This window comes from Equus caballus, chromosome 19 (genome assembly GCF_041296265.1).
Source record: "Equus caballus isolate H_3958 breed thoroughbred chromosome 19, TB-T2T, whole genome shotgun sequence".
NCBI classification, from domain to species: Eukaryota; Metazoa; Chordata; class Mammalia; order Perissodactyla; family Equidae; genus Equus; species Equus caballus.
This window is the reverse complement of record NC_091702.1, coordinates 54388329-54411963: the sequence shown is the minus strand read 5'-3', so window position 1 is coordinate 54411963 and position 23635 is coordinate 54388329. Positions and strand designations below refer to the sequence as shown.

Genomic DNA, 23635 nt, shown 5'->3' with positions numbered 1-23635 from the left:
GGAGTTTTTAACAATTACATTCAAACTACAGCAGCAGTAGGACAGCTCTTTGGCTCTTATTTTTTTCTCATTGGGACTGAATTGCAGATACTGGGCAGTGTTTCTAGCAGGTTCCGAAAGGACTGAATTAGGAGGCCTTGATTACACTTGGCCTATTTTAATTAGCTTTAAGTTAGATTTTTAGAGAAAGTAAATAAAACAATATGGGCAACAGTAGACAATGACTACATCAGCTGCTGATCTCAGGATTCAACACAAGGCAGGGTTTTCTTTGACATTTATCAGACAACACAGATTACTACCAGAACATCACATAAGTTTATTTCCGATGTAACAGCAATGTTAAAATCAACAAGTTTAATTCTTAACTGCACCAAGTAAACTTAGCCACTTAAGTATTTTTAAAGTTATTCCCTCCAAAAAACTGAGGGAGCTTTTCTTTTCCACCCCACACACCACGGTTTCCCAATAGTTCTGTTTTTGGAGGACTCTGAATTGATGAGTAAACTGCTTTGGGGATATTTCAGAACTTCCTTCCCCAAATGAAAACTAATCTGGACAAATTATATATTGCATAGATTTCTCTGCAGATTCTTTTCTTCAGAACCTAAATGCAATTACCATACAGTATAATTTTTACCTATTTGCCCCACAATAAAAACTATCTGTCCTGAAAAATATGATGGATATATACCTGTGATTTTCCAGTTAATAGAATTGTTTTACCTCAATGATAATTTTTCTATTTCAAAGTAACTAACTCAACATGGGACGTTCTTTCTGTCTTCACTGACTCACAGGCATACGAACTAGTGCCCAGCTTCTGCGTCCTCTACATCCTCCTCCATAAGTGGATGGAATTATTTAATACAAGTTTGATACAGGACAATTAACCCTTTACAAACATTTACAAATTAGGTTAAAGTCATTGACTAGCGTGGAAAAAGAAACACTATAATGATAGGGAGCCTACACACTCAATTCAAAATTTACTATTTTTTCCTCCTTAAATAACATGTACTTAATTGTCATGAGGCAGCTACTCGGTTTCCAATAACCACATTTAGGGATACATTCATAGGACTGACTAGATAGTCCAGATAAAATGGTTATAGAAATAGAGGCAGTGTCATCTCAGAAAACTCACTTATATATCAAAATCTATTTTGATATCTGGAAGTTTAGAAAAAGGCTGAATTCTTCAAACTCATTATGCCTTCTGCAACTCAAGCACTCTTCTCTTGGCAAGAGCAAACTGAAGCCTATCCATGAAACTTGTAAAGGTGCTTAATGCTAAACTTTTCTTGTAAGCTTTGATTTGGACTCTTAAGAAACTGATACCCAAGAAACCAGCATGGTCTTTCTACATTTTTACTATCTTAAGATTAGAACTCCATAAATTCATTCATCAACTATCTTCCTTTTCTGTATTATTCTTGGCACTCAATTAAGACTGTTGAAGTCTACTGTACTTTATACTTTCACATTCTCAAATAAGAACTTAAGAATATAAATGTGCATAAACATTGTGTATAATAATGTCATTTAACATATTGGAGACATGAGACTTTTATACCAGAATTTACATAAGAGCATAAACATTACGAATCAAACTTTCTTTAAAGTCAAATGAGAGAAAATTCAAGCCCTGTGCATTGTTTTAAAGCCTAATGAGAACATTTCTTAGGCCACCAGTATTGGCAATCTAGAAAATTTTAAATTTTGGAGGTGGGACTATGGAGGAAAACATAAACATGAAAATTTCAGATGTTTCCTATGCTACAAAAAGGTATGAACCCATCAAAGCCACTCCCTATGTGCCAGAAAATGATCTAGCAAAACCCAGCCCTGTCAATAGAGGAGGTCACAGTGACATTTTCAGAATTAACTTCTAGCCTTCTACTTTTCCAAGAAGAGAAGCAATAGGTTTAACAATTTCCCCTCCCCAAAATCCTTAAACTCAACATCATAGGCACAGAATGTAAGCAAATCTGGGATGTTCTCCAACAGATAAGCAATAGTACAGCTATGTTATTCTCAAAAATACTGTCTAGATATTCTTTCCTATATAATCAAATGCTCAGTGGCCACATTTTTAACAGCCTGTATTAGCTGACATTAAATGCATTTATTGTGCCACAAGTCCATCTAAGCTTCCTTTAAGGTATTTTTTAATATGTCCAAGAGACAACACCTACTTCAGATTTATTCAGGGGTATTGATCTAAAGGACATCAACTCCATTTTTAAGGTTAGACTAACTATTGTGGGTTTACTAAAGAAAAAGGACAGGGGGAAAAAAACAAGTAAATTACAACAAACCTCTTTAGGTCAGTTAAAGGCCATATCTCTAGCTGGGATATTAAAAAAAATTAATCTCACCAGCCCACACTCTAAAAGTTAATGCCACTAATAACAATCAACAGCAGGAAAAATAAACCTGCTAACAACCAGCCCACTCAATAGCAAAAAGCAGTTTAACTCAAATACTGGGACCAAAGTACAACACTAACTACCCAAACTGTCCCACCCACTCTCAGCCACCAGCAAGGAAGAAATAATTGCTTAAAAAAACAAAATAAGCTTTGTATTTCTTACAAGGATAACAATGGTCCAACTCCTGAGACAGTGCTCAGAAGGACGAAAAGGTGGAGTGAAGGCAATGTCTAGGGATTAGTATCCCACAGTCTTGAAAACCCAAAGTACCACAAACACACTAAACTTGTCTATGAATTAGAGAACAAGATATTGCTGCTGCTTCTTTTTGTCTTTTGAAATATACAATATTTTGTAGGCTCTGCCCTTCAATGTGAAAGCAGGACACAAAAAACAATAAGCTAAAAAATTTGAAATTGACACCCAAATTTTTGAGACCATATATCTTAACCGTGAAACTAAATAGATCTATACCTTCTCCTTCCTAGAATCAAACCACCTCACAAAAACAAGAGAACTAAAACAATCCAAACATGATTAATTTTAAAAGTCCCTCAAAGTATTAAAACTCTTGAGGAAAGGAAAGAAAAGAAAGGAGGAAAAACAAGAACTAGGAGCAGGGAAAGCTTTAAAAGAAAAAGGGGGAAAAATCAACGGGCCTCTCTTTTATTTGGCGACAAGCAAGTGCAAGAAAGTTCATTTGTAATTGGTTCAGTTGTCTGTCTTTTGCACGTCTGCATTCTGGCCAGAAGGGACTTTGAGGTTTTTTTGCAGCACGTGAGCATCTGCAGGCTCTATCCTCTTATAGTAGTTCTTCTTTGTCTCAATAATCTCAAAGCCAAACTTCCTGTAGAAGTCAATTGCCGACTCATTGCTGATCTGGACATGCCTGAGATATAAAGAGGTATCAGAAAAAAAAAATTAAGATTTCATCTGCTTTTACATGTTCTCCACAGATAGCTTCAAATTGGTTGGAGCTGGAATACTGCAGACTTTTGTTAGATTCTCTTTACAATTACTAGTAATCAATAGTAATCAATAAAGATTAGGTATTGATTTCAGAACACCTTTTGATGACATTTTACACTCTTAACCTAACTTTTAACATTTGAAAGACAGCTGGGCTGAGACAAAGAGACTCAGGAATAGTGTTTTCCTTACAATCATACCCTAGCTCTCATAGTATTTTTTTTTTTTTAACATTTTATTTTTTTCCTTTCGCTCCTCAAAGCCCCCCAGTACACAGTTGTATATTCTTCGTTGTGGGTCCTTCTACTTGTGGCATGTGGGACGCCGCCTCAGCGTGGTTTGATGAGCAGTGCCATGTCCGTGTCCAGGATTCGAACCACTGAAACGCTGGGCTGCCTGCAGCAGAGCGCGCTAACTTAACCACTCGGCCATGGGGTCAGCTCCTCTCATAGTATTTTTTATTGCAAGGGGGGGAAAAGATTTCTGTAATTAGAAATGGGTAACTAACCATAGGGATAACTCAAAGATGATATTAACATATGCAGAAAAAAAAATGATAAAAAACCTCAACAAACTAGGGTCTCAAATGCCTGAACAAGCCCTCCTTCTGACTGATTAAAAAAAAAAGCTGTATTTTGAAAACAAATAATTTGAGTTTTCTCAATTACTCCTCAAAATAGCATTAAATAATATAATCTCTCCCACTAGTGAAAATGAGAATAATCTTAATGTCTGTATTATACACAATCCATAGCTGTGATCTTAACCTGGGTCTTAATCTGAGGTATCTTAAAATCCAAGTATAATACCAGCTACGTACTCTCTGATTTTGGTTATTAAACTCTACTACTAATGAGCATGTCACTGAGAGCCTTAAACAAAAGACAAAGTGCAAACGAAGCATGAAAAAGTAGTATTAATGGTATTAATTCTTAAATTTTGAAGACCTGAGTTTTAATCTTGGTTTCATCTCTGTGACTTGGAGGTCCCACCCAACGTAATAAAGCAAAAATGAGAATGTTTTATCTCAGGTTTCTTATCTATTTATTAAAACAAAACAAAACAAAACTTCATAACCACTACTTTCATGGTATTCCAAAAGACACAACGAAATAAGTGACCAGATTTTAAAGTTTCCAGTAAAGCTTTCTATTGCCAATTTATTAAACTCTTTAGGTAAGAAGATTAAATATAATTTTACTTACAGATAGATGTTGTCAAAAGTGCCATCTTTTTCACAGATGTTTAGGACGTGATTTAACATTTTAGTTCCTATCAACAAGACAAACAACAAATAAATAATCTCATAAAAATCAATCTCTAAATTACACATCTAACCAACATCTTTACACTTACAGAGTCCTAATAGAATTTATGAAGTAAACACTAGACATACTGATTTTGCAAAATTTTGTTCTCTCTCTACACTACCTATGTATGTTTAAAATTGCTAGCAAAAAAGCAATGTTTAAATATGAGACTTTCCAGGTAGAAGGAAAACAGAAAAAGCCAAAGACATTAATAAAAACATCTATACAAGCTTCCAAGTGAATTAGGTTAAGAAATAACGATCATGTTTTCACCTTATCTTACATAATTCAGCGATCTTTTCCCAGTATTCCTAAAGAAACGGTTTGACTTACTGGGTCAGGAACACTAACTATATTTATGCTTCTTTGAAGAAATAACACCACAGTTTACCTATTCCCAGCCTTCGGTACGGTGCCAGACATCCTAGCGTCATGATGTAGAGTCTCTTCTGATTCTGTGAATGGTCCACCCTACAGCATACTGCACCTACTGCAATATCGTTGAAATAGGCTGCCGTGGAAATTATAAAGATGTGAAGTTCAACAGACAAAATAACACATTTTATTGAATCTTTTTCTTCCCTTCTATAAGGACTAAATTGTTGCTATCATCATTACACTTTCTCAGCTATTCTGAGTATCAGTAGCCTCAAAAACCTCCTACACTTTTTTTTTTTTTTTTAAAGATTTTATTTTTTTTTTCTCTTTTTTCTCCCCAAACCCCCCGGTACATAGTTGTATATTCTTCGTTGTGGGTCCTTCTAGTTGTGGCATGTGGGACGCTGCCTCAGCGTGGCTTGATGAGCAGTGCCATGACCGCGCCCAGGATTTGAACCAATGAAACACTGGGCCGCCTAGAGCAGAGCGCGCGAACTTGACCACTCGGCCACGGGGCCAGCCCCCCTCCTACACTTTCTTAGGAATTTAAGCCTCCTTTAGAGTAAAGCTAAATATGTGATACATAGGCACACACTAAATAAGAAAAGATATTTAGCATTTCCTTTTAAAATTCAAATATCTTATCTTATCTCCCTGAGATTCTTCTCAGAACCTGGATCACCCTCATTTCCTCACTTGTAAAATAAGCAGATTAATTAACTCTTTCTGCTCTAATATTAAAAACTGGAGGTCAAGAACAATTATGAACAATCGAAGGGAGAAAAAAACATACCGAGTTTTGCTAGCTCACCAACTTCCAGCACATCCTTGTAGAACTTGTCATTGTAGCTGACTGGAAAGATGACCTGGTTTAATCTCTTCAATTGTTTAATATTGTGTGGTGTCACATCTCCCAGTTCGATCCGGCTACTGGAACAAACCAAAATGTACTCAATAAAATATAATTAGCTTCATGTTAGGATGAACATATTACAAATATACCGGGTCTTCTTTACATGATCGATAAATCCAACTCTTTCATAGTGACTTTATATTCCTATGAAGATTACCATTTATAAGCAGATTTTGCCAGCCGTTCCATTCAGATTCAACTAATATATTTCATATAATTGTATATACTTAGAGACAAATACAGTAAACAACAGTTACTATTTAGGCCAGAATAATGTTCTATATAACCGTGAAAATTTTTCTTGAAGTTTACAGCTCATAAAAAACTTAAAGACATCTATTACTGATCAAAAAGACTTACTAGATACACTATCTCTGGAAGATAATCTAGCACTATGTATGCAAGAGCCTAAAAAAGTACACCTCCTTTGTCTAAGTAATCCTACTCTAGGAATTTATTCTACGAAAATAATCCAAATATGAAAAACTTATGTACATTCTATTCAGTGAGCTGGGAACCAGGCACATCACAGTCACGAGGAGTGATATTCAAAATCCAGATTCCTGGAGCCCACCCCCACCTTCAGAAGCACAATCTCTGGAAATGGAACAAGGGAATCCACATTTTGGAGGGGAGAAAAAAACCCCAAACCCCAGCTTGAAAACTACTTATCAACAATGCAACAGTAGCATTTCTAAGAAACCATATGTAATCAAAACAAGTGGTTTCATGGGAAAAGGGACTAAAGCTAAAAAGTTTCAGACTCACAGTAACAAAGTTGTTTTGCCTGTAGAGCTGTCAACATAAAGAATTTAAAGCAGCTCAAGTAAATTTCAGTACCATAAGCTAAAGGTTCATCAAATGTGAAAAGACAAACCAAAAGAGCATCTACACAATTTTTTTCTTCCTATTACGACTATCGCTATCATTAGTAGAGAGTTGCTTATATACACTATTTGCCTTCTCAAAAATCCTAAGGGGGGAGATAAAAACATTTAAAGAAAAGAACACAGGTTTTGAAAAATCTGTTGGAGAAATGACTAAATAAGGTTTATCATCATACTTTTACAATGGCAAAAAAGAAAAAAAACAAGAAAAATCTGAGCGTTTATTTATAGGGGACTGGTTAAATAAAGCATGATATATTTATATTATTAGCATAGAGAGATGTTGTTGATAAACTGTTTTGTGAGGGAAAAGCATATTCCAACCATATACATATATATGACCCAATTTTTGTTAAGCTATACATAAAAATGTTTGAAAGCATATTCAGAAAATGTGTGGTCAAAATTGTACGTAATTTTGGGCCAGGCCCAGTGGCCTAGTGATTACTTTCGTGCGCTCTGCTTTGGCAGCCCAGGTTTGGTTCCTTGGAGTGGACCTACACCACTTGTCTCTCAGTGGTCGTGCTGCAGTGGCGACTCAGATACAAAAAGAAGATTGGCAGCGGATGTTAGCTCAGGGCAAATCTTCCTCTGGAGGAAAAAATCTAGGTAATTTAAAAAAAAAATTCTCCAAAACGTTAAAATTTAGATAATTAGAAAACAACAGAATGTATTACAGTTCATGAAAGAAACAAAAAAACAACTAATTAGAGACCACTATGCTCATTTAGAACTTTAGCCTTCCTGCCTCAATCCATTTTTATGCTTTTTTATTTATTGTGACCAACCACCCCTGCATAACTTGTATATCTTCTTAAAATCTGAGCACACTGAGTTTCTTAGCAGCCACAGAAATTTTCAACATGCAAACATTTTAGTAAAAAACACAGAGAGTTCTTTGTTATATTCTCTTCCAATTTCTGGCCACATGAGTAAACATGGCCTTCTCCCAAGTATCTGACAACTAAAACAAATTCCCTTGGTGAGATTCACATCTTAACTAGGTTACATCTCATTCACAGAACTCCTTTCTTGATTAAAGCACACCTTGGCTTTCTTCAAAGCTGAAGTAAATGACATTTCACCCAAAACCTTTTACCGATTAAAACCTACTGGGCTCACTTATCCACCATCTATCACTAACAGGTATTTTTATTGGCAGATTCCCTTATGCTGTAAAATACAGAATCCCTTAAAATACAGGGTGCACATCTTACCTACACTATGTTTTTTAAAGGATTCCTCCCATTTAGTTAACACACCCACCACCACATATTTGTCTTTTTTTGTGTGTGAGAACATCTAAGTTCTACCTTTGATATTACATTATTTTAGATGGAAAATGGGCTTTGCAGATGTAATTAAGACCTCGAGATAGGAAGATTAACCAGGACTATCTGGGTGGGCCCAATGTAATCACAAAGATCCCCAAGAGTCAGAGAAGGACATGCGACAACAGAAGCAGAGACAAGAGGGATCTGAAGATGCCACACTGCTGGCTTTGAAGATGAAGGGCCACGAACCAAGGAATGCAGGTGGCCCATTGAAGGTGAAAAGGCAAGGAAACAGATTCTCCTCTGGAGCCTCCAGGAGAAATATAATACTGTTGTATTAGTTTCCTAGAGCTGCCTTAACAAATTACCACCAACTCAGTGGCTTCAAACAACAGAAACTTATTCTCTCAAAGTTCTGGAGGCTGGCAGTCCAAAATCAGAATGTCAGCAGGGCCATCCTCTCTAGGTTTGGAGTGGACTCTTTCCTTCCCTCTGCCAGCTTCTGGTGGCCGCCAGTGTTTCTTGGCTTGAGGCAGCATTAACTCCAGTGTCTGCCTCCATCTTCACATGGTCTTCTGTGGGTGTGTGTCCTCTTCTATTCTTAAAAGGACACTAGTAATTGGATCTAGAGCCCACCCTAATCAAGTATGAACTCATCTTAACTACATCTGCAAAGACCTTATTTCTAAATAAAGTCACAGGCTCAGGTTCTGGATACATAGTATTTGAGGAGATACTATTTAAAATCACTATATCTACCGACACCTACATTTCAGCCCAGTGAAACCCATTTCAGACTTTTGATCTCAAAGAACTAAGAGAATAGATTTATAAATTTTAAGCCACTAAGTTTGTAGTAATTTGTTACAGCAGTAATGGAAAGCTAATAGACTGCCAAACTATTTTCCAAAGTGGCTGCACCATTTACATTCCCACCATAAGGTTTTAGGGTTCTAGTTTCTCCATATCCTCACCAACACTTTTTATTGCCTTTCTGTTTATAGCCATTCTAGTGGTGTGAAGTGATAATCTCACTGGATTTGCATTTCTCTAATGACTAATGATGCCGAGCACCTTTCTGTATGGTTATTAGCCATTTGTCCCTCTTCTTTGCTGAAATGTCTATTTAAATCTTTTGCCCAAGATCTAGGCCTGGGAATAAAACCAGAATTTTTACATTAATTCATAAGGAAAGAATTCCCATTTTAAAATTGATTTGCTTATCTTATTGAGTTGTAGGAGTTCTTTATATATTCTGAATGCAAATCCTTTATCAGATATATATATACACACATATATAAAATTTGCAACTATCTTCTCCCAATTTGTGGCTTGTCTTTTCATTTTCTTGACAATGTATCACTACCAATAGAAACTGTTACTAAGAGGGGAAACTGAGAACTCTCTCTACCATCTCCACAAATGTAAATCTAAAACTATTCTAAAGTAAGTTTGCTTTTTTACCAAAGGAGGAGAAACTGTCAGATGAGGAGATGATGAAACATTTCAGCTAACTGCAATGTGTGAACCTTTTTGGATTCTTATTTGAACAAATTTATTTGTAAAAGATATTTATGAGACATATAAGAAAAACCAAATACATAGTAGGTATCATACCATAATATGATATTACATATAACAGTGTTGTAGTTATTTATTCTTTTAAAAAGTCCTTCTATGTTAAAGACATACTGAAGTATTTACAGATACAGTGGGATAATATGTCAAGGATTTCCTTTGAAGCACTCCAGCAAAAAAGGAAAAGGGGAAAGTATGGGTCAGGCAAAGGTGAAATAACATGGGAAATGATTCTACTTACTGGAATTGGGTGCCTGAGGGTTTTGTACTATTTTCTTTACTTTTGTAGGTGTTTAAAAATTTCCATAACAGAAAGTAAAACAAATAAACATTACCCACTACATAAGTACTACAAGGTGCAGTGCTTTGCAGTTATGTTAAGTTTTGCAGCAACTTTGGCTGGGAAAGAACAAAGACATTATCTTTGATACTAAAACTCATAGTCAAAAGCACTTGTCGCCTCATTTATTCCATTCCATTTGGAAGAACAAGTAAAAGGAAGGAAGAACTTCAAAACTTTAACAAAGCACAACTTGCACAACTTCTCAATTTCCAGCTATACCAAGCCTTCAGTTTGTAGAAGTTGAATGAGAGCTGGACAAGACTGACCCTTCCATTCTGGTACAGACCTCCCCTTCTAAATTCAGCAAGCAGTCTCAGGATAGTCTGTTGTACCCTTTGCCTTTGGTATAAACGGCTACATGTCCTGACATTTTTTTTTTCACTGAAACTACAGCCAAATACTTTTTTATGTAAGAATGATCAGTTTAAAAAATTGTTTATATAATAGTTTAAATGCTACCTAATGTGACTGGAAGCATTGTTAGTGTGAAGTACATAAAACAATTAGAGGGAATGCACATAGACTTTTTACACTAATTTAACTTATAAGGAAAGAATTCCCTTTTGTAACACACTTTCAGCTGTTTCCTGGAATACAAATAATGCATAATGTACATCCTCTGATTATGGGAACAGATCACATTATCAAGAACGTCTGTATTGAGAAGAACATCTAAAAACAGAATACTTAAAAGCAATACTTGAATTTTAGGGGCAAAAAACCAGGAGTCCATAAAGATTTTCAAGAGAGTAAGGAAAAACATCTGGAGAAGCAGTGTCACAAAATTCAAGAATGGATTCCAAACCTGGCTATACACCAGAATCACCCCGCCAGTTAAAAATTCCAACTCCTACATTCCACCTTGTAATCTTTACTTTTGTAATTAAGCTTTTTACATTAACCATACAAATTTAATACCCACCTAAATCAATAAACTTCCCACTGCACGTGTGTAAATTTCTAAATCCAAGAAGTCTGGTGAGGGAAATAGAGGCTAAACATGAGCACGAAGAAGCGGAATAGGTCACTGGAAAAAATATACTATATAATCAGAGTGGATTTCACATAAAATATTAATCATTTCCCCTATGCAACTAGTACAGTATGTTACACTTTAGCTTTAATGTGTGTAACACAGCTAGTATTGAGGAGCTGTGCCTCAACCTCAAAATCGCCTGATGCTGAAACCTGGGTTTTTAATCACTACACTGTTTGCTTCAGATAAGATTTTCAATATAATTTAACAATGCAGACTATCAGTTTGAGACCTCTATTCTGTAGATAAGCCTCAAATTCCCAGCCTAAAGTTAAATCAACAAGGTGGCCACATTTATTTGACTCAATAGTTTTGCGTTTTTTTTTTTAAAATTAAGTTGGTTGCTAATATTTAAATTAGAAGATTTTACATAAAACCTACATTTCTCCTCGTTTTACTCATTTACCTTATCCACTTGGTTCCAGGTTCCTGTTGGCACTAGAGTTTACAATCCTAGCTGAAAAAACTGAAGACAGTACAACAGTTACTAAAGAATCTAAATTATTCTCTTAGCTCAAGTAAATTCATGTGACATACTATTTTTCCTGTTTCTCAAATCCATAACAACCCTCAATGCATCTGCATACCAAACTTTTTAGACTAGGGATCTAAAAGGTGGACAGACTAACATAGCAAAAATGTCCATAGATATGTGTACCAAGTCCTCAGATCCGGAAAAGGCAGCTACTTACTTGCCTCCTACTTTATAGAGACCATTAGCTATTAATTTGTGCCAGCTCAAGTTTAGTCTGTTACTCAGTCAAACCTCATATAATCGTTGTGCTTAGAATATGGTACTTGGAAACTTTTACTCTTGACTTATAAAACAAGCAGCATGATAAAATGAGATAACGCGCGTTATTTAGCAAAGCAACATCAGATAATAGGCACTCAAATGTTTTTAGCTATTATAGGTAATGTCAACTATGCCCATAACTGTAAAAACAAAATTTAGTGGCAATATTCTGAAAGGCCACAAGATGGAGATATGACTACACAAAAGTGGGTCTTTCTCTATAAAGTCTGACTTTTTTAGTTAAAAAGCAAAAAGAGAAAATGAAGTATAGTGAAAGCTTAAAGCCTAACCATTTATACTTTAGATGGGTATTAAGTGCGCCCTGGGACAAAATTTTCACTGCTCAGTCACCTCTTTTGCAGAGTGTTTGATCTGGAAAGGACCTTAGAAGCCACTAGGTCTATTCTCCTTCATTTTACAGATGATGGAACTGAAGCCCAGAGACACATGCACCTGTAGTTATACAGCCAATTATCAATAAAGCCAGAATGAGGCCTATGTCTATGAATTCCCACTATAGTGCAAGATCAGTCACACCATATGACTTCCCTCAAGGGAGTCATCTTTACTTCTCAAGGTTATTAAGAGAGAGAAATACCTAACTGGAACACTTATCTAAGGTGTACTGATAAAGGACATTTGCATAAAACTTAAGTCTTTTAGCAAGGGTAAAAATTTCAGCAAAAATTAAAAAAAAAATTTAGCAAGGATAAAAAATTTCAAGGGGCTTAGAGAGTAATTTTTCCTCAGCTAGCAGTAACCTGGTTCTAAACTCTCACCTTCAAATAAATTACATGAAAGAGTGATTCCTCTAAAGTATAAACTCCTTCAACCTAAAAGTAAGCCCACTCAGCATTTATCAAAGCATAGCTTAAACACTAACTGCTCACGAGGCCTTAACCTATCATCCTGCTGAGATTTCCACCTCATTTGAACTATACTACTGTTTGCACCCTTCCAAGGCACAGGACCTCTGCACTGCTAGAAGCATTTATTTTCACACCTTATCTCTTCTACTGAACTGCAAGACTTATGGCAGGACCTCAAATACTCCAAGGAGTTGCTAAATTACTTTCAGTAAGAGCAGGAATCTCTAGGCCCTTAATATAACTGATGGGCTCTCTCTCATCTCATCTAGATTTTTGAACAGTTTCTCTATCTTGGTACTACCGATATCTTGGGCTGGATAATTCTTTGTTGTGAGGGGTTTTCCAGGGCACTGTAGGATGGTTAGCAGCATCTCTAGCCTGTACCTACTAGATGCCAGTACCCATACCACTGTGACAACCAAAAATATCTCCAGACCTTACCAGATGTCTGGGGTGGGGTGGGAGGTGTGACCCTAGTTGAGAGTCACTGTTCTAGACGTTTAGCAGGTATCAAAAAAGTGGTGGTGGGTGGATCAGCTCTCCAACTTGTGGCAAGTATTAGGTCTATAAAAACCTCAGCAATTATGCAATTGGGTACTAGAATTGCTAAACACACACATGGACACAATCTACTCAAGGTTCTAACATAAAAAGAATCAAATTATTCTTTGAAAATTTTTTCCATGATCATCCATATGTTCACTTAAGAGAGCTCTTTCCCAACTATGGCTTTTCCCATCCTACCACCTAAATGTTGATGTTTTCCCCTCCAAATCTCTGACTACAAGCACATATTTCCAACAGCTAATTGGTTATCTCTACAGGAATCTCAAATTCAACACATCAAAAACTGAGCTTATCATTTTCTATAGGAAATTAGAACATCTGCCTCTATTCTCTATCTTTATGAATAGCCCCATCATTTATCCAATACATAAATTTAGTTATAGATGTACTCTTACATCCCATTTTAATCCCTGTCAATTCTGCTTCCCAAATATCTTCATAATCTGTTCCTATACCGTTTCTCTTAGAAGAATGGTTCAGGCCATCATTTCAACCCAAATTCGAATAGCCTAAAGAAGGAGACTAAGACTAGAGCCAAAGAGACAGCCATCACAATGATCTTTCTAAAAGACAAGTCTGATCACTTTACTTACTTCTCTGCTTAAATTCTTTCAATAGCTGCACATAATCAACTAAATGAAATTCGAATAGCCCTGCATGTAAAGCCCTTCATAACTTAGCTGTGGCCACTGGCCTAGCCTTGTCTCCTTCCCCCATTGTTTTATTGGCCATTTAAACTACCTCAAAACCCAGAATCCACCAACTGCACTTCCCCTGTTGGCTCACCTCCATGTTTTTTCATTAGTAGACTACAGACACTATACCTACAGGTACATTAGTAGACTACGGATACTCTCTTACAGCTATTGTGATGATTAAATGAGAGTCTACTGCCTGGCACATAGTAGGCACTTAATAGTAAAGGGCGTATATTAGTCAGCTATAAAAAAAAGTAAAAGGGCATGTATTAGGTAGCTATAAAAAAAGTAAAAGTGCCTCGAGGGGGAGGGATGGGAGAGCAGGTCTCAAAAGGCTGACATCAGCAAAATGAAGAAAGCAAGCTTAAAAAAAGAACCATTTGTGGGGCCGGCCCTGTGGCCGAGTGGTTAAGTTCGCGTGCTCTGCTTCAGCAGCCCAGGGTTTTGCCAGTTCGAATCTTGGCCACGAACATGGCACCACTCATCAGGTCATGCTGAGGTGGCATCCCACTTGTCCCAACTGGAAAGACCCACAACTAAAAATACACAACTCTGTACCGGGGGCTTTGGGGAGAAAAAAAGGAAAGATAAAATCTTTTTTTTTTTTTAAAAAAAAAGAAAGAACAACTCAAATATGATTCCAAAGTTTTGTTTCTTGGTATCATAGAAAGTTAGAGCTGATAGAGACCAGAGATGGCAAACATGTGACACACATGCCACAGCAGTCATAGTATATATTAATAATCAATGACATCACCTTTTTCTGCAGTCTGAGAACACATCAAAGCCATCAACAGATTAAATACTGATAAAGATCCTATCAACAGACTAAAACTGGCATATGAATTCAAATCTCTGGCTGTTCCTGTTCAGTCTCAAGCTGTTCTCTTCAAAGACAAAGAAACCAAAGCCCAGAGGTCAAGAAACTTATTCATGACCCTACTGCTAACTATCATTAGTGGCATACTGAACTATAAAACATGATTGCTTTTAGTTCAATGCTTTTTGCATTATAGTCAATCTCTTTTATGAAGATAAACTAGGCTACAAATAATAAGCCATACAGACTGGGGCGGGGGGAGGCGGGGAAACACGATGATCCAAATATATCTTAGTCTTCTGGAAAGAGAAATAAGATATGTTTAAAATGCTCCTAAGTACAAAATATAATCCTTCCTTACCCTAGTTTAACAAGCTCCACCTATAAAAAATTTTCTAATAACCTGGGTCCTAACCTGGCATCATTCTGACAATATTTACTAATTTGAATGTCTCACTCTATTTTCTAAAGAACATTATCTTTGATTGTTTTCTAATATGAAGTCAAAAGCAATTGATATCCAAATTAAAAACCAGTGAGTTATACAAGTAACAGGTAAGTCACAAAGACATACAAATGGCCAGTAAAGGTGGGAAATGTCCAACTTCACTAAGCAATCAAATTCTTTTTAAAAAAGGAAAGAAATACCATTTAACACCTAATCAGCAAAGTAAAACTAGAGTTAAGGCTGTACGTGAATATGTCCTCAAAACCAAAGAAACTATTAGTTATTTCCATCATTTTACAAGTGGTCAATGTATGCCACTCATTCCAGACAAAAGTCATTTATACCAACCATGGCTGAAAAATGGCAGCCACAATGTCTTCCTCCATTTCTTTAAGGTTTCTGCAAGTGCCCTCCCCTTCTTCATCAGTCCTTGGAGAAGAGAAGGACACTCTCATACACTGCAGGCAGTATAAATTGCTACTATCTTTCCGAAGGTCAATTGGCAACAAATACCAGAGCTTTAAAAATGCCAGTACCTTCTGATCCAAAAAATTCACTTCTAGGGAATTATGCAAAAGAAGTAATAAAGGATGTGGTGTCAAGTAGTTTTATAAACAAGCATTCACTATGGCACTATCGAGGACTGAGAGAAGCCTCTGGACTTGGAAAACAAGGTTCTCCCTTAAGATAGAGCAGAATATAGGTTGTACTAGCTCAGGAAAGGCAAATACTTATTTCCAGTTCTCTCTTCCTTGTCCATGCCAGACAAGGTGATTGGATTACAATATTTTAATCTAAAACCAGGAATGTCCTCAGCATACTTCACCACAGAGATATAAACAGTCACACACTATTGCCCCATAGTTGAAACATTTAGAAACATTTACAATTTGGGAACTAGATCCTAAGAGAAGAGATCAGTTTTATACAAAATTTATTTTTTCAGGGTCTACCACAGCAGTGTCCAACAGAAATATTATTTGAGTCACATATGTAGTTTAAAACTTTCTATTTATATTAACAAGGCAAAAAAAAAAAAAAATCAGTGATATTATTTCAACATGTAATCAAAATAAAAATTCCTATTTTACTATTTTTAAATCTTTTTCTTCATACCAAGTTTTAAAATCCAGTGCGCATAACATTTACAGCACATCTCAATTCAAATGCTAATTTTCCCTGGAATGTTTGATCTGTATTTACATTTCATAAAATTTATAGTAGATTCACATAGCCAAGCTGTTCCAAACATACTTAAAAATTGTCCAACAATGGACAATTTAAGTACGAGTTTTTAAATTTTAATTTGATATTAAAATTTTAATTAAAATTTAAAATTCAGTTCCTCAGTAACATAAGCCACATTTCAACTGCTCAACAGCCAACTGTAGCTAGTCACTATTGTATTGGACAGGACAGGACTAACATTTTGCCAATAAGTTAGCGCTGAAGGAATAAATAGGAGATAACAGAAGAGAACAGGTCAAGAGAAAACAGTGTTCCGTAATAGCACAATTACATAATTTTGCAGATATTAAACTATAATCCACACAATTCTCATTTCTATGATATAAAGGGAGTTTCTACTGTTTACTACTGATATTCTAAAGGTCTCTGTCGGCTGTGCTTAAAGAAAATAAAAAGGGACAACTATCTAAATAATTGAGAAAGTATAACTTTTCAGATGGCACAAAGCTGGAAGCCATGGCTAGTACTTGGAAGAGAAAATTAAGAGTTAAAAGGCCAAAATAGAGTACACAGCAAAATGAAATTTAATATAGATATTAGTTTGGTCTGTCAAAAGCAATGGCTTTGAAAGATAATGCTTTATATGCACGGCCTTTAAAAAATATTTTCCAACACAGAAATTCTTGATTATTCTTAGTTTTGTTCAGAACTTTACCAACAGTTGTCCACAACTTTGGGAAGAAATCACAACACGGATGGCAACACAGGATTAGTCAGCCGTGCACACACATCTGTATTGGTAGCAGACACATTTTCTAAACTACACAGTGATTCTATTTACAGATAGATGCAAACATCTGATCTCATGATTTATGATGTAGCTGTACCCGATCATTTACATATTGAAATAGATATTATAGTTTACTTTCCTTTTATTTCTCCTTTATATTAGTTAGGACATTATATTGATTTTTTTAAAACTGTGGTATAGGTAGGTGATATTTTATATGAATTCAGCTCAACATAGCAACAGGACATTACAAAGTATTTGTTAAAATCCAGTAACTCACTCAACATCCCATAATTTATTGGCTTCACAGAAGCAAGGATTATGAATTGCAGGTTTACGAAAGTTCTGGAATTCTACTTCAGCTTTTTTCCCCCAGCACAATATAGATGTGTGCATTGGTGACTAACAGTGTGTTGCCATCAGTGTTGTGATTTCTTCCCAAAATTGTGGACACCTGTCGGTAAAGTTATGAACAAAACAAAGAATAATCAAGAATTTCTGTGTTGGAAAAGATAAACCGTAAAAAAAACAAACAAACAAACAAAAACTTTCACTTAAGTATAAGATTTATATATTAAAGAGCACAAACCTTGTTTATAGCTCAATGATTTTTTACATATGTATAGACATATGTAATCAATACCCTGGGTAAAGATACAGAATATTTCTAGAACTTCAAAAAACTCCCTGCTGCCCCTTCCCAGTCCATAAGCTGTCAGAGGTAACCATTATTCTGAGTTCTTCAACATAGATTCGTTTCTGACTGCAGAATCTTGTATTTCAATATTTCAATTAGTAAACTACACTGTTCTATACACCATATTTATATTATTGCTATCTACTTTCCCATTTTTATTTTGTCCACATGTATTTACATCTTGTTAAATTTTTATTACAACTAATTTACACCTCTTCACTACAACTGAAGGGTAAGTGGATTCCATTTTACCTTCTTTTATATCGACTAACTACAGTGCCATCTTAGTCATGGCTGTGTATGGCATACATTCTTGCTTAAATATTACCTTCCCTAAAGAGGAACGACAGATAAAAATAATCAGCTTACCATCCATAAATTCAACCTACAAAGTCCCTGCTTCACAAAACAAGTAACTTCAGTACAAAGGAAGTAACATCTCAAAATATACCTCAAATTTCTAGATCATGCATATAAATACATGCAGTAATTAATAACTGGAAATTTATCTACTATGGAGAAAAGGCAAATACACGACAATAAAATGGAATGTCCTACCGCTACTACTAATAAAAACTAACTAAAAATAAGAATAAAAAGCAGATAAAATAGTAAAGTTTAAAAAGTTTCAAAATGATAGGCAACAATGTGAAATATTCAAATAGTAGATTAATGATTTAGAGTCAGCAGTTCTGCATTTGTTTCCAATTTTAGGTATTTCTATTCAACTTACAGTTCAGTTAGCTCAATATAAAACACTTTGCAAATAAAATTTCATACAAAAACCATATAATCAGGACCAGTTTCATTTTCACAGGCCTTTCCAAACCAAAAGTCAGGACTGTAACACTGACAACATTGTGCATGGTGATACAAGTCTTTGAACTCAAGGACCCTAAAATATTTTAAACAATGTCTATTGTCTTCATTTGTTCAGTGCCTTAAATACAAGAGTTAGAAGTGAACTTTTTTTTTAATTCCTATCTTATCTAGTAGTTCATCTGGTAAGTTAAAGTGACTAGTCTGTGAAATCTTCTTAAAAGTTACCATTAACAACACAATTTTAAGCTCTCAATTATAAGAAGTGATAGGAACTAGACTCAAGGACTCTTCGTTTTGGGCACAGTTGCTGGCATAAGGTACAGATTCACTAACTATGAACTTCCTCTAAATTTGGCCAGTTACTCATTTCTGGGGATTTGCCTCCAGGTTGTTACACATAAATAACCATTTTAATAAAGAGATAATTGCCTCACGATTATATTAACTGAAGGCAGATTGTGAATAATACCATTGTTTGACCCCATTTCTACTGCCAAGTTAGGTATCAGAAAGAATATTACACCCCAGAGAGACGGAGCTAGACCAAAGATTTTAGATCTAAATGTCCAGAATAATTTCCTGGAGGCCTTCCTTTATAAATCCATGCACAGTCTCAACATTGGAAACTCTTGAGCCTCATTTTTATTACTTTAACAGAACAAGACAAATAAGTATGGAGTGCCAATGAGAATACAAAAACAAGTAAGAGCATCCATAAGCAAGAAAAAAAAGAGAAAAATCTCACCAAATTATAGTGGATCATATATAAAAAGCTAAACTTCCTAGATCATGATTTATGTGAGGCAAATACCTCCCATACTCCTAAATTAGTATCCTGATTGGAACTCTTTAGAGCTGGGTGTGAAATAACGCAGGAAATTTCCCCATGATGTTTAAACTCTAATACAATTCAACATTAGAATGAATTTCCAATATTTAGAGCAAAATTAGAGTAAGGAATCATGTTACAGACCTAAGGCCAAATTAAACTTTCCTGTATCTCTTCTGAGACCTCAAATACATATACACACTGAGATAATATTTAGACCCCTGTTTAAGGCAGTATGAGACTACTTCCAAGACTGACTTGTATTTCATCTTCAAAAGAGTTGCTGACTAGTTTGAAAGGCTTCACTAACTGAAAACATAGTTAACAATTCTTTCACTGACTTGCTACTGTGGAAAAACTAAGACGTCTCTGAGAACTTTTAACACTGATAAGATTCCATTTCTTTCTCTAGGGAAGATAAAAGCAAGCTCCAAAATGGCTAATTTAGGCAACATTTTAAAACACCGTGTTATATAATTAATATTTTAACAGTATGTAATTTAATAGTCAGGTGACATCTTATCCAAATGGAAACAGCCGAGCCAAAAGAATCCCTAATTTTATCCAAGAGGGAAACTGTGAAAAATACTAACTTTGCCCATGACCTGAAGAGAGCTTCGTAGTCACCCTGGACCCCTCACAGCACAGGGCAAGAGCAATCTACCGGAGCAAGAGCTCCACCTACCGCTCAGCATCACTTCCTTAAGCATTCTGGCACCCCAAGTCCACAGCGCTCACGCTCGCTCCCCCTCCTCCACTCCTCTGACCCAACCCAAATCCAGTTGAGTCACTAGCTCTTAATACTCATCCCCATGCTCTTTATTCCAATTCCTTCTCTCTCCAGAAGGTTCTGCACAGCTCCCCAGGGTGAATAAAACCGAAAGGTGTCAAGGACCGCAGTTCCCCGGGTTCAGGCTGGCTCGGAGGAGGACAACCAGCCCACTCCACTCGGAGGGGCGGGCCGGGCGGCTCAGCCGTCCGCTCCCGGCGGGGGAGGCCCCAGGCGCCCCACACACCTCTTCCCTGTTGGCCCCTCGGCTGCTCGTCTCCACTCAACCTAGCCTCGTCCTCCGGGCCGAAACCCTGCGTCCCCGGGTCCGCCCCTGCCGGCCCTCCAGCCCGCCAACAGCCCGCGCCAAGCCGCCGCCCCCTCGGCGAGCAGAGAAGCCCAGCAGTCTCCCCCGCCGGGTCTTCGCCCGGAGTCTCTCCCGCCTCCGCAGCCGCGCTGCCCCGCCGGCCAGGCCTGCCCCGCTGCCCTGCCTCACCCTTTCATCTTCCCCGCCTGCTGAGGCCGTTGTTACCACCCCTATCAACGCCGTCGTCGTCGCCGCCCTGAGCTCTCCGCGCCCTCCGCTCGGGCCACTCAACCCCACAGCCGGCCCCCTCGCCGAGGGCAGGGAGCTGAGCGGGTGGCCGAGGCCGCGAGAGCCGAGCGCGGCCCTGCGTCTCCGGAGGGGGCGGGGGTGTCTCCCGCCGCCGCGCTGGGGCCGCCGCTCGTCCACACGTGCACACAGGGCACTCGGCTCCCGCCCGTCGCCGCCAGCCAGACCCGCCGCCGCGCTGTGACCTTTCACCCCGCCCCCTCTGCGCGCCGGCGCGGCGGCCGCCACGCGCGCAGCCGCACTGCTAGCCTGTGCGCACCCTTCCCCCTCCACTTCAGGACCTCCATCTTTCTACTGGGCTGGGCCTTCTGGCGTCATCTTTCTCCTCCCATCCCTTACGACGCCTCTTGTGGGGCTTGCCCCGTAGGCCTTGGCGGCAAAATCTGGACTTTTCCAGCCCTCCGTCTCCTCTCCCGCTTCAACAAGATCAGTCTTCCCCGACCCTGTTTTTCCCAGTTAGCAGTCTCCGGAATGACCTTCAAATGCTCTTGTCACCTAATAAGATTTTATAAAGCTGGTCCTTCTCAATGTAAAGAAGCCTGTGGAAAACTTGAAGGAAATGAGGTGTTTTGAAGACAAGTGTAACCAGCAATTGGCCGGATAACTTGGCTTCCGTCCAGCACGTCTCGAGTTTTCAGATCACGTGATTGCCTCAAGCCTTCAAGCCTGGGATTTCACCGGCGGGCCCCAGAGGGATGGGGCTCATCACTATTTCCGGTCCCCTGATCATGGCGTGAACGTCACTTCCTTAGCAATGCACTTTCACCCGTCCCACCCACGCCTTCTACGTTGCACTTTACAACATACTCGTTGTGAAAATTTTTGTTTTTTAAAAAATTTAATCGCAAGAAAACTAGTGTTCAAACAATCCGCAAGAATGTAAGCGCCAGAGAAGCAGCGTGCGCAGCTGGGGACAGCGGGGGCGGAGCTCGAGGTCACGTGACTGTTTGGGCCCGCCCCCCCCTTGCAGCTGAAGACTTCCCCTCCCGCAGTGACAGAGCCTCTGGGTCCGTGATCGGGACTGATTCTGCACCTCGCGCCCCGGCAGGTGAGCGGCCACCGGTAAGCGGCGGCTGATGGGGACAGAAGGGGTGGGAGGAGGAAGAGAAAGGAGAGTGTGGACGGCGGCCTCCGCTGTCCGGGGCTTCCTTCCCACTGTCATCCTGCATCGGCGAGAAGCTCGTTTCTCCAATTCTCCTGCCCCTACTCCCCCACTGTGGTCGCCCCTGCAACCTAGGGGTTGAGATGTCCAGCTTTCCCGGGGTTGGGAGTGAGTGCGGCCATTATGTTTCCCTGTTCGAAGTCCTTGGGGCTTCGGGTAATGGGATTGTTCCAGCCGTTTCTCGGGGTCTGCAACAGCCTCTGGGTACCACTCCCCAAAGTCCATTCTTTGGCAGAGGACCTGCACCTCTTCACCTTCAGCCCGGGGCCGGGGAGTGGAGAGGTAGGAAAAACCCTGCAGGCAGAGGCGTCTCCAGTGAGACAGGCTTGGGAGGGAATGTCACTGATGTGGCCCTCACTGCGGAGTCACTGTAAAGCTTGCTTCCGAATGTGCTTTCTCAGTAATTCTGAGTTATCTGACATCCCTGCGGGAGGCATTCTGTAGGTGTTCACATGCCTTGGATGGGAATGGAAGGGTAAAAGCAGGCCTTTTACCTTTCTCTTCTCTGATTTTATGGCGCAAGAAGAGAGAGGACAATTGGGAATAAAGATATACCAGCTACAGAAGAGGAGGTGTTGGTAATGCGACAGTCTCCATTGAATGGGGAGGCGTTGAAAGATGGTGTTGCGGCGTCGTGATCTGCGGGAAACCCAAGCTAGTTTATGGAAAAGTGACTAGGTTTCCCGGAAAGGGAAGTAATTCTTCTGAAACTAATTGGGCTGGGAATATACTTAAACCAAATGTATTTGACCGTAAACTTAAAGGTGAAGAGGTTAAGTTGAGATATTGCTGATTTCATATCTTCTGCCTTTGACATCCTCTTTTGTCATTCTTAAAATCTTACTTAATTGCCACTCCCAGTCAATTCCTTGACCAGTGGTAAATGTATATTAACTAACACTGTATCCCTCCTTAGCTTTCCTGGTTTGTAAAACTCAAAGTGACCTCTTCAGATTGTGATGAATAGTATTTTGTGAAAATACAGAAATTATTTTGCTTGGGTTTTTACTTAACCCAGTGTACGCCCATTTCATATGTTATGTAGTAACCAATGTTTTGATCCCAAACAATGTGTGTTAGGGAAGAGTGTTTTTTAGTTTGGGGTTAAACTCTTTTATTTATGGTGCAAACTCAGAAAGTCCTTTGGTTCTTTTAAATTGAAAGGCCTTACAGAAATCGCAAACTTGATTTTTAAAATTTAAATTACACTTTTTCTTAATCTGAAAAATCATATTCTCAGTTAAACCTTGTATTTTTCTGACCAGTGTACTTGAAGAATCCATTAAAAAGACAGCTGAAAAATGAGGAAGATGGAATCGTTATCTTTGAGTGGTGAATGTGACTGACTTATTTTTTTCTGTGTCTTCCAAATTCTCTACAAATAAACTGGTCTTATTTTGTTAAGGGGAACAAAAAGCTAAAATTCTTGGGTAATAGCAATTTA

The 23635-nt window shown here is 38.2% G+C and overlaps 2 protein-coding genes across 4 annotated transcripts in view; one reads left to right on the top strand and one right to left on the bottom strand.

The window, feature by feature from the left end:
* Positions 1-299: 299 nt before the first annotated feature.
* Positions 300-21742, bottom strand: NAA50 (N-alpha-acetyltransferase 50, NatE catalytic subunit). Of its 2 annotated transcripts, none has more exons than XM_005601973.4 (5): positions 20913-21742; positions 5886-6022; positions 5106-5225; positions 4610-4676; positions 300-3324 (listed from the first exon to the last, which is right to left on the bottom strand). In XM_005601973.4, exons 1-5 carry the CDS (start codon positions 20918-20920, stop codon positions 3147-3149), a joined length of 510 nt encoding a protein of 169 aa, XP_005602030.1. In that variant the 5' UTR covers positions 20921-21742; the 3' UTR covers positions 300-3146. The 2 variants fall into 2 exon arrangements, with proteins under 2 accessions (XP_005602030.1, XP_005602031.1); XM_005601974.4 differs by having other exon boundaries at positions 5886-6019; positions 20913-21324.
* ATP6V1A (ATPase H+ transporting V1 subunit A) overlaps positions 21710-23635 on the top strand; it is a 56111-nt gene continuing 54185 nt past the window's right edge. The window contains exon 1 of one of the 2 annotated variants that reach the window (XM_001502844.7): positions 21710-22077. The gene's annotated coding sequence lies outside the window, so the exon portion shown is untranslated. Of the gene's footprint in view, positions 22092-23635 lie in introns of both variants that reach the window. The other variant, XM_014732884.3, reaches the window with a different exon arrangement.

Bases quoted from the DNA above. Each gene is read 5' to 3' on its own strand.
- NAA50 (XM_005601973.4), bottom strand. The intron at 5,226-5,885 runs GTATGTTTTTTT...TTTCCACGGCAG, and splicing joins TGGTGAGCTAGCAAAACTCG to CCTATTTCAACGATATTGCA. The intron at 3,325-4,609 runs GTAAGTAAAATT...TTTATATCTCAG, and splicing joins ACTTTTGACAACATCTATCT to GCATGTCCAGATCAGCAATG.